The 11,553-nt window shown below is 42.1% G+C and overlaps 1 protein-coding gene across 3 annotated transcripts in view; it reads left to right on the top strand.

The window, feature by feature from the left end:
• Nucleotides 1-85: 85 nt before the first annotated feature.
• CDK14 (cyclin dependent kinase 14) overlaps nt 86-11,553 on the top strand; it is a 323,920-nt gene continuing 312,452 nt past the window's right edge. For 2 of the 3 annotated variants that reach the window (XM_064444646.1, XM_064444645.1), the window contains exons 1-2: nt 86-750; nt 6,730-6,761. In XM_064444646.1, coding sequence (XP_064300716.1) covers nt 669-750; nt 6,730-6,761 — 114 coding nt within the window. In that variant the 5' untranslated portion in view covers nt 86-668. The remainder of the gene's footprint in view (nt 751-6,729; nt 6,762-11,553) is intronic. The other variant, XM_064444644.1, reaches the window with a different exon arrangement.

The raw sequence follows: 11,553 nt of genomic DNA, 5'->3' as shown, positions 1-11,553 counted from the left end.
CCCCGGCCCTCCCCGCCTTCCCCCCGTCACGCCCCCGCTTCGCTTCCCGCCCACCCCACCCCGGTAATCGCCCGTCCCGCCGCCCAGAGCTGCCGGGGTGCAGCCGGGGGGAGGACGACCGCGGGGCCCGGCTGCGCCGCCCGCCCGCGCGGGCAAGGCCAGCCGCCTCCCCGGCCGCGCCGCGGGGCTCCCCTGCCCTCCCAGGCTCCTCCTCCTCCTTTCTCTCAGCGCACCCTCCTCTCCTCCCCTCCCTCCTCCTCCTCCTCCTCCTCTCCCTCCCTCCCTCCGCCGGTGCCCGCAGTCCCTCGCCGGACTTTCCTTTCACTCCTCCATCTCCCTCGGCGCTGCTCCGCGCCCCCCCGCCCTCCCCGCCGCGGCTGGCGCCGCCGGGGCAGCCCGGGAACCGGGGGCGGGACGGGGCTATGAGCCGGGCGGCGGCGGCGGCGGGGAGCCCAGCAGAAGCAGCAGCAGCAGCAGCAGCCGCCGCCGCCACGGCGTAGGGCTCCTTCCCCGGGCGGGGCCGGGGCTGTCCCGCTGCGCCCGGCGGCTCCCGGGGCAAGGGGGTAGCCCCGCAGCCGGAGCCGGGCGGGGGTCTCTTCCCGGGAGCCAGGGGGAGCGGGGGGTGTGACGGCTAGCGAGCGGCGGGGGCTCGCCCCCCTGTTTGTGACATGATCGACTCGCAGTCCGCCGAGAAGATCAGCAGGATGAAAAAGTTGCGGAGAACTTTATCGGAGAGCTTCGGCCGAATAGGTGAGTCCCGCACCCGGACCCTGGCGGTGCTGCCCGGACCCACGGGGCGGGGGCGGGGGCGGGGGTCCGCCGGGCCGGGGCCGGGGCGAGGGTCCCTGGCGGTGCCGGCTGAGCGGGGGGGGGGGGGGGTCGCTCGGTTGCTTGTGGGGCGGCGGGGCGGTGGGTTGGGCGCTCCAAGGCTGGAAACACCCGCCCCGATGCCGTCCCCGAAAAACGTTTCTTGGGAAGAAATCTCAGGAAAATAACAGCTCTTTCCCGGCAGTGCCTGTGGAGCCCAGGCAGTGCTGCATGGGGCTGTAATGGAGTTAGCCCAAAATAGGCTAGAAAAAACAAACTATAAATGAAAGTTGGCTAGCGTGCCTCCATTGCCAAAGAGAAACCTTGGCAAAAAGCAAATGGCTATTTTCGGTTTGTTGCAGGTCTGGTAATTTATTTTTTGTTCGGGCTGCACGGTTTTTTTAAGTTGAGGCTTGAGATGCTGAAGCAGATAACGGCGGCCCAGTGATTTAGGAGGCCAGACAAAAGAAGTCTGTCTGTCATCTGCTGCGAAGTCTTATCGTTCTTTCACTGATATAAAGCATCCTGAGGTAGCGTTAAACGAACACTGCTGCCGAGTGTGTTATCTGATGGTATCGCTGCATTGCATTTGGCTTTGACACCAGTTTATTTCGCAGTTGCGTTTGTTACCGAGAACAATGCCAAAGAGTTCTGGCTGCTCGGACTGGTGTTTCTCCTGGTCTTTGGCACACGATGTTGTTTAATTCACTGTTTGAAGTGTTAATACCCACTGACAGCGTCAACACGCAGCTGAGCAGGGAGAGAAGGCACCTCGGACGAGGTGTGGGGTGTCCCCGAGCTGGTCGGGCTTTGCCGCTGGAGGTAGTGCCAGTCGGCCAGGCAGCAGCTGGGGTGGGCGACTGGACACAGCAGCCCCCGTCCTCGCAGACCCTCTGTAAGGGCCCTTCCGCAGCCCTCGCCCCTTGGTCGTCCCACTGGGACATTTTCCCTTGCAGCCCGTCTGGCTGGCAGACGTGGGTCAACTTTCAGAGCTGCTTTGTCCCAGTGAGAGGATGTGAAGCGTCTGCTCTGCAGCCGTGAGCTGTGGCATGTGGTTCTCCCTCCATAGCCCTACCAAGGAGGTGCACTAAAGTACATAGGCATTATAACTTATCACGTGCTGTGTATGCATTCAGTGTGTTACCTTTAGCTTTTAACGACTGCAAACTTTAAGTGTAAGGTAACGTTTGAAGTCAGGTATCCTACTGCAAGATGAAAAAGACTGAGAAAAAAGCTTGTTCGTATTTGTAAACCAGAGAGTTTCAAGGGTAAATGCCAAGTTTCAGTTGTGAAGTGAATGTCGGGTAACAGTTGCAAACCTCTCTTTCCCCATATGAAAAAAGCTCTTACCTATCATCAGTCTTAAACTTGTAAAATTCATATAACTTTTTTTGATTAGGAAAAAAAAAAAGCAGTCAGGTGTTCGGTCTGTCACCTGTCTGGTTACATGTATATACACACGGAGAGACACCCTTATACAGAGCTGTGGAAAGCCTTTACTAATAGTGGAAGTCATTAACAAAGAGAATATTTTGAATGAAGATGTAACAGCGACAGTTCCGTTTATGTCTTTTGTTGTGGTGGTTGTTTTGTGATTAGAACTCAGCTGCTACCAAGCAAGACTGCTGGATCTTCTGGTGCTCTATTTTGACCATTGTTCTGGTAACTGTGCTTTGAGGAAAAAAAACCTTCTAATTTATCAGCATGAGGTTTGAGCATAGTCCACTCCCTGATACCCAGAGCCACAGATAAGCCCAAGGAAAGCAAGCCTATGTTTAAAAACCTCTTAACTTGCATACCAGGAAATCCTCAGTTAAAACATGTACTATACTTAACTCTTACATTGAAATGAAGGAAAGAAAACCAAAACCTCATTAGAAAAGGTCTTTCTGGGTATTTGTTACTCTGGCTTTACAGGTCTTTTTGGAAGAGCTGGTTCCTTGGTGAGATTAGCAAATTCCTAATTTAGTGGGTATCTAATCTGGAATTTTGTCAGTCATCTGTTCAATTGGGATTTATTATCAATAACTATGGTGATCTTTTAACTTCCCCTATTATGCTGCAATTTATGTATTTTCATAGGTTTAAGGACACAGTATAGCATCATGAGCATAACCTTATAAATGATACAAGAGTAACATGGTGTTTTACTCAAATAATTAGCGAGTCAAACTTCCACATGTGCAGTAGGGAACACCTGATGGCCACGGTTGGAATGGTAAGGCACTGCTAGGCCTCCCCTCTGTGTTGGCAGTATCCCAGCTGCCAAATACACCTCTTCCAATACTACAAGACCCCTTCATTTTGATACCAAAGTTTATATTATCCTGTTGGATAGGAAGTGATGGAAATGCATCCTAATTCTCATTGACAGTGTTGGTTTGGGTTGGGTTTTTTTTGTGCTAACGCTTGTGGGTTAATGCTCAGTAAACTACGTTCAAGACCCCGCAAAGCAATCCTCTCTATTTGAGAGGCTATATCAACAACAAAGTTCTAAGGCGATTTTTTATTACGGTGTGCCACAGTATGTTAAGTAATGTTTGAAGCTACTTCCCCACCATCTTTGGATAAAAGAGGAGGTGGTCTTAAAACCAGGTTAGTTGTCCCTGGGGCACAGCAGAAGGCCATTATTTGGTACCAAAGGTAGCCTCAAGTAGACTTGGACCATCTTCTTAAGTGTGAACTGATGTTTTCCAGCCACTACCCCCAGAGACTGGCAGAGGGTGATGAAGATCTGGCTGTATTATGCATACTCATCCTGCAAAATTATGATCCAGCCCATAACTCTTAAGAGTACCTAGCACTGAGAATGTTTATTTTGCTGAGCTGAAAAATGTGACATGTGAAATTGTCCATCTCTGAGCCTTTATCCTGAGTGTTTGCTTTGAGCTGTGTGCAATCTGGTAAAGGATGATACGGCACTGAGGTGTGTTGAAGGAAATGCATATGGCCTATGTTGCCAAACTGAGGTTAATAATCTAAAATAGCCAGGATGGCTTTTTACTGCAGAAATGACATTCTCACAGTTCTAGAAAAATGAACTGTCTTTGCAGCTAAGGCACCCTTTCTCCTGACAGAAGTTTCCTGATGTTTTCTGGGAGTGTCCCTCTTAAAATTTTACTCATTGTAAAGAACTTACATTACTAAGAATCTGAAAATTTTACAGAATTCTTTTTATTCATAGGCTTCTGCCAGCCTATCCATTTTTACACAAATATTCAAATTAGTTTAAAAATTCTTATTTCCTTGCTTACATACTGTATTGTCCATATAAACAAACACATCATACTGTATGTTAACCAACTTATTGCAATTCAGTTGACTCACTTTTAGTATTTAAAGCTTTATTAGGTTTGGTTCTTAGTTCTATGCTTTGATAATTATGTAATTAAAATTAATAATGAGTAATTTTATAAAATTATCATAATCTTTTAGTTATGTAAAGAGTTCTTGGCTATGCATTTGTTGATGTTCATATAGTACCTAAATCAAACTTGAGATCTCTTCAGCTCATGCCATTTATCTTCTGTTTTATTATGTGATCTTTTTAGTAAAAATCTAACACCAGGATAGAAAGAAAGAGGGAAAACATTGCTGAGATTGCTCACAGTGCACTGAAAGCAGTCTGTGGCCCTTCTCAGCATCCCTGGGCTTTGTTACTACCTCCTCACTAATGCAAAGGTTATCTCCACTAATCTGTTCTCATGTACACACACATAGCTCACATACCTGAGATAATGAGAACTTCATTTGTAAACAGTTTATTTTTTTTTTTTAAGTTCAGCAAAGCTTTTTTTAAATGGTTTAAAAAGGAAAGGATTGCATTAATGAGAGAAAAAAACCATTTCTACTATAATTTCTTGTATAAAATATGCTGGTTTGATGATTTCTTTTGAAGATGCTATGTAGTAAATTGGTTGAGAGTGAAATTATTATTAAACAGAATTTGAATAAATGAGTGGCCAGAACTGTCATATTCTTATTTTTGGAGGTTCTTTAAAAAACTCTTTTAGTCAAAGATAGAAGTTAAAGTAAAGACAAGCCAAAAATATGCAGTGGATCACAGGTAACTGTTTCTTGTTTTTCTGTTATATTGTGAACTTTGTTTGGTTATCTGTTGTTTGGCTAGTCCTGGCATGTTTTGGTCATGTGAAAATCTTGGATTTTGGTAAAGAAGAAATCTTGTCAGCGTGACCTAGGTGCGACATGTACGAATTTATAGCTTGTATGTCATTGTGACCTGAAAGGTGAGTGAAAAGATTAAAAGTGTGCTCTTAAAAAGTGTTCTGCATGTCAGTTTTTTTCTTTTTTTTTTTTTTTTTTTTTTTTTTTTTTAAAAAAAGCTCTCCTGACTCATAGTTCTGGGTACTTGGGATTGGCAGCCTGAAAATGTTTTGTCAGGCCTTCAAAACCATAAAAATGTACAATGTGTGCTCCAAATCTCCTCAGCAAAATCCCAGTTTGGTGTTTGGAGTTTTTTTGGTTTGGGTTTTTTTTTTGGTTACTGAGCATGAAATCTAGATGAGTAATTGTAAAACACTAATCTTCAAAGATCTGAGGGAAGACATGTTTCATGTCCAAAAGAAATGAGAATTTGAAAGCAAAGGAGGACCGGACGATCCCTGCTTTTTTGTACAAGAACTGGGGTTTGTGCATTGCTGCCCACGGCAGAGGTGGTGGAGCTGCAGTACTTTCTGCAGAGGTGCCCTGCCTCTGTTATAGCTGTGATACAGCTTCTACAGTTTTGGGTGTTTTTTTGTTTTGTTTTGGTTTTTTTTAAGATAATGCTGTTGCTTCTGCAGACCTGCTTGGAAGAGGTGGTGGTTTAGAAACTACTAGCGATTTGAAGGCAGAAGGAGCATCTAAAAGAGCAAAGAAACTACTGGAGTCTATATCCTCAACTGTGCTAGGTGCTTTAGTATTTATCCCCTGCAGAAGTAAATGTGTGTTAAGTATAAGAAACATTATGCTGCTTAGGTGATGAAGAGGGAACGTTCTGGGACAGTACTGCACGAACTGTACAGTCATTCAGGTGACCCCCCTCAAATTGCAAATCCTCATGATTTAAACTGAAAAGAAATAGTGCAATCATCAAGGAAATGGTTTGTCTTATTTTAATTCTTCTAGAGAAGTAAACGAAGAGCACTTTCAGGTCACAATGTGCAGTACACAGTCCCTGGTTCATCTGGTTGTGGTGTACAGAGAAAAGGAACCAGTCTCGTACCTTAAGGCTGACAAAGTTCAAGGGAGTTTGGGAGAAATTAATATTCTTTACATTTGAAAGATATCCAGTATGCTAAAGGAAAAATTTTCATCAGCTTAATCTTTGCTGCAGCTTCAGAACTGTTCATGTCTTTATCTTCTTGCTTTACCAGTTCACATGATTTCTGCCCTGTTTTCCTCTTCCTTGTTTGTTGATTAATTGCTAGTTAACAGCGTAGGAAAGACAGAAATATCTTCTGCTTTAGTGTAAGTCATATTGTAAAAAAAAAAAAAAAAGTAAAAAGAGCTTCTACAATGCATGCTATTTCATAAAATTTTAGTACTTGACAAACTGAATACATGGTTAGGTGTTTATTATACTTTTCCTTTTTGACGTTCAGTCAGGCTCTCCATAAAGTGTTTTCACACTCACTAGGAATTAAAAAAACCCAACAACTTGTGAACTCTTATTTTCATTAATCTAAGAGGATAACATTTTTCATAAATACTTAAATTTACTTTCTTGGAAACACGCTGTGCAGTCCTACATTCCATTTACAGAATCAGATTTTGAGTATGAAATTGTTATTCATGTCAGCCTGTTCTTTCCTATTATAACAGGCAAATGCTGCTCTGTTTTTCTCTTTTCTGGTGTTAATTACTTTGTGCTCATTGAAATGCAGTACAGATAACTATTTCTTTTTTCCTTTTATTTTAAAGCCTTGAAGAAAGAAGATAGCAGTTTTGATGAGGTAGGCTGAATATTTTTGTACCTTACATAGTCCAGGTATGCCTTAGTATTTCTCACTAGTCCTAAAGGAAACCCATAGATAGTAGTGTTATGGTGTGCATATGTGTTAATACATGCATATTGCTCGAATATATTTTCATTTTCCATATAACTAGCAGATGAATTTGTTGGTCAAAGGCTCTGAACGGAATGCTTAGGGTTTTTTTTGAATATTATAAAACTGAATGGTGTGTGAAAAGTGGTCATTTAAAAATGTTCCATGCAGAGAAATGTTACTTGCAGAGGAAATACTTTATAGAACTTTACCCACGGTAATTCTCATAATTGTAGGCCTGTACTGTAACAGACAGTGAAAAAACATTGCTCTTGAGAGAACACCTTACATAAAGTGCTGCTGCATTGGCTTCTTGCTGAATATATCAACTGAGATAGAAGCTTCTTATGAAATTAAAAAAAAAAAACAACCCAACACCACAAAAACAGCAGCTAGGTGTATTGGTAAAACTGATGCTTGATTATTCAGTGTAATCAGTTTGGGGTCCTGACCTGTCTGTGATATGGTATGTGTGTTAATTTGTAAAATATGCTGCTCATAATTTGTGCTTGCTTTTACTTACGATAAGGTTTGAGAGGTTCAGGTCAGCGCGAGTTGTCCCGTAGTGCATGTTTACGCAGGAAGAGGTGTAGGTCTTGGTGTGATGAGTTGTCATATTTTAGTCAATGCTTGCCTTGTACTTCCCTCTGCCACCATAGCTGGAAGCAAATGGATATATTTTCATGTGTTGATGTTACCCTTCTGGCATTTCTGTGTTTTCTTCATCATTACATGCTGTAAGCTTAAATTCTTGGCTGATTACAGTGAGATAGCTGCTGTGTAATGCCAGATGCTAGAATAAATAAATGATGATGTAATGTCCTTGATACTGGGTCAAGTCAGACTTCAACTCCTTCTAAACAGATTGCACTGAATTTTACACCCCTCTGCTCAAATTCAGTAACCGCGATATAAATGTCTTGCGCTTTTCTGATGGGTGTTGCAGAGACCCGTGTCTCGGCTCGACCCCTCTCAGGTCTGGAGTGAAGGTCCTGGGGTCGGACTCTGTTTTCAGGAACTCTTGTCAGATCATGCAGTGGTCCTGACTATTGTATTTCTCTTGTAACGCTGGTAGAATTTGATTTGTCCCCAAAAGTTACAGCCATGCGGATACCTGGTTGGTAGATGCTGAATCCTGGTCTGGTTTTATGCAGTACTTTCTTCTGAAGGCTGCAGTGGTGTATTTGTGCTATAACCTACCCAGTAAATATGTGGTATTAAATTAGATACAGAATTTGAAAGGATCTGTAAAAAAAAATTGCTGTCTTATGAAGCTGGCATTTATTCTGTCCCCTCCCCATTCCCAGAATTGTTTATCTACAGGTTGTATGCATTTTATTTAAGCCTAGCTTTCTGTTTGAACAGGAGACAACTTGAGCAAATTTTTTGTTTAATTTCAGGGGGTTTGGCGAGAAAATAAATCTTTCAAATATGTTTTTAATGGAATCTGACAGATTGTTGATGTGAGTTATTGCAGAGGTAGCGAGAGAAAGCTAGTGGGAAGGGTACACAAAAGAAGTTTCTTCCATCTTCTGTAAACAGGGAAGAGCTTGATGTGACATTAGCATCAATCAGTTCCATAGTTTCAGGTGACGCTTCTTAGAAGAAAGAAAAGTGTGCTGAGTTTTTATGTTGTCCTTGTTATCTCTTCAAACTCAGCTCAATGGTTCTGGGCAATTATCTACCCTAAAGTGTGAATCAGAGAATGGGCTGTACCATGTATCACTTAATTCCTTTCTTTTCAAACATTGTTCAAATCAGAAGATAAAACAGTAACAACAGAGTACTTGATTGTAATGATACATTTTTCTAAGGAAGAGAATATCTGTGAGCAGAGTAGTGGGCACATTTGTTGGTCTCGGTAGTGTTTTTCAGGATAACCTTCTAAGACTGTACTATGATATAAACGGAAGGCAATCTAGTCTTCTGGCTAGTATACGTAGTATTGATATACCATGGATGCCCTTAAGAAGAGGGTTATGATGACAATAAGTGAGATTATCAGATGAGAAGGAAAGAGAGGATATGGTTGTCCAAACACTGTTTTACTTCAGCTTTGTAGGTGTCCTACTATGAAAAATGATACAGTCAAATATTGAAACATAAATTGCATTTAACAAGCAGCATGTTCTCCTTGTACAGTTAGTGAAAAGATAGTCTTTCTCCTTTCATGGTGCTGAAAGATGCTGGCCTGCTCCAGTACCTACTGAAGTCAGCGGGAAGGTTCTCAGTTTTGTCAGTAGTTTGTGGGTTAGTTTCTTCTATCATGAAATACCAGAATTTGTGGGTGTGGGCGTGTGTGCAGGCTGTTCTTGCCTGTTTTTGAAGTTAGTTTATTTGAGTGGGAGAGAGTAAGGCATCTTTTCCTTCTGTCCTGAAGTGCTGCTACCTGCTCTCTGAAGAGGGAAAACGGGAAAAAAAAACCAAAACAAAAACAAACAAAGAGTTGTCCTCCTTTTCAAAGCAACTCTCTGAATGTAGGTTCTGGCACTGGAAGCATCTGTTTCTTTTAGGCAGAGCACTGTTATCTACTCTGGATACCAAGACAGAAGATAAACGCCTTTGAGGAACAGTGTTACATGCAAAGAATAGTCTATCAACACATGTTTGGCCCTTGAATGAACATTTTGTTTGTGCTCCAGTAGTTTTTTCTCTCTGACAAAGTTTAAAGTAATAACTTCTAACTATGCTGGATTGCTTTGATGTCTTTGGACCGTTAGTATAACAATAGCATTTGTCCACTTTGTCATATAATGGTGGAATTATCTACTTTTTCACTCAAAAGAATGTGATCAAGGCCAATAACATGTGGCTGAATTGCAGCATATTTGTTGGAATGACAGTCAGTGCTGAGGTTGTGACTAACCTCATCACAAGGCTGGTAACCCGTTCCTTTGGTTAGCTGCTTGCTGTTATGATTTATTTCAAGGTTATTGTCAGTCAGTCTCGAGCTGTTGGTTCTTGTCCTTCTGTTAGTGGTTTCTCTAAGCACTTAAATAATGGTTTAAGACCTTCAGTCATATGTATGCACACCAGATAAATTAATATCAGTGTCATAATGAAATCAAAACAAAATACTCTTAAGACTCAAAATCAATAAGAATTGCTGTGATCATTGCTTCTTCTGTGGTGGGTTGTATTGCTGCTGTTTAGTTATATTTTAGCATTAATTTTGCCCAACATCAAGAGCACCTTATTTTTTTAAGGTCACCTTCCTTACGAATTTAGGATATTGTGATTGTGCCTACTCCATATGTAATACTTTCTGACTCCATCTAGTAACTTTGAAGCTGTCTGACACAAGATGCCTAGATGCTTGGTGAAAAAGCATGTGAGCTGGCTGAGGGATAGAGATAAGAATCTCTTCTGATGGAAAAGCTGGAATGCAAGTTCTTGTGAATGTAGGAGAATCTGGTTGGATGTGTTATGAATACTCTGACCACAGTGAAATCCCTAATACTCATCTATTCCTTACTACATTTAGTGTCTCCAACTCTGAGGAAGCCAAATTTCATTTATTTCACTCATGGAACAATTTCTGTGTGTTTGAAGTGGAAGTGTGTGAAAGGGTAGGGAGTTTTGCCAAGTTACTTCTTGGTTCTGTAATGTGCTTGTTCCCATAGTCTCTTTCTCTCCCTCTCTCTCAAAAAAACCCCACAAACAACCCAACCCCCGAAACAAAAAGGCTACTCCCTCTGTGGGATGTTGTATGAAAAATGTCTTGGTTTAAAGGACCCCCATCTCTGAACCAGAACTCTTGTGTAGAGAATGTTTTGAATTTGAAGAGTTAAAGGGAAGGTTGTGGTTGGGGAAAAAAAGTAGAGCTCTGTAAAGAATGAACAAGAGGAATTTGAATGCTGTAATGCAGGGGGCATATAATACACTAAATAACATTTGTGCATTTTTTTTAAAGTTTTATTTGTAGTAAGCAGCTTGAGAGAGAAGTGCATGTAGATGTATAGATATGGAACTATATCTTTACCTTCTCCTCCTGCAGGAGAGGATCTGGTTTATGGGAGATGGAGGAGAGAGAAATCTAGCCCTTCTTGAGACTCAGTGTTACTTTTTGTAGGATCTTGGAATAAACGTTGATTATTTCACTCCTGGGAGACTTCAATGGGTGGGATTGGTGTGTGACAGATTTAGGGAAGAACCTGTGATACAAAGGATTTTGGAAGCCTGCTTGTTGTCCCGTCTTCTTGGGTGCAGTAATTCTTTATTGATCTAGATACAGTAAAATGATTACAAGCCACGGCTGAGCTGTCTGCTTCTTGATGTCTTTGTTTGTATTTAGCAAGCAGGAGACTGGTGACTACTGAACTGCTTTATGTTGTGATGCATGGTATGTTGTGATGGAGAATTTCCAGAGAAGTGGTTAGGATAAGTGTTGTATGGGTAATGTTTATAATACCTTTGGGGTGGGGGTGTTACCAGTGCTGAGAACTTGGGTTTGACTTAGGGGATATGATGACTTTGATGCAGCTTTCATCTGCTTAATGCTGGGACAAGAAGGTAGTCTGTGGTCATAAGTTGTGACATGTGCCAGAAGGCTGATGGGAAAGAGATGTAGGAAGTAATGTTAGAAAAATAAAAAAACCCTAAAACTAAGTTTGGAAAACAAACATAGAAGCATAGGTGTCAAAGCACTTCCTAAATAATACCAGGGAGCTGGGTCAGAAAATCTTCATCTGGTGGTTTA

Source organism: Phalacrocorax carbo, chromosome 2 (assembly GCF_963921805.1).
Source record: "Phalacrocorax carbo chromosome 2, bPhaCar2.1, whole genome shotgun sequence".
NCBI lineage: Eukaryota > Metazoa > Chordata > Aves > Suliformes > Phalacrocoracidae > Phalacrocorax > Phalacrocorax carbo.
The sequence above is the reverse complement of the archived record's forward strand: the minus strand, read 5'-3'. Positions and strand labels throughout refer to the sequence as shown.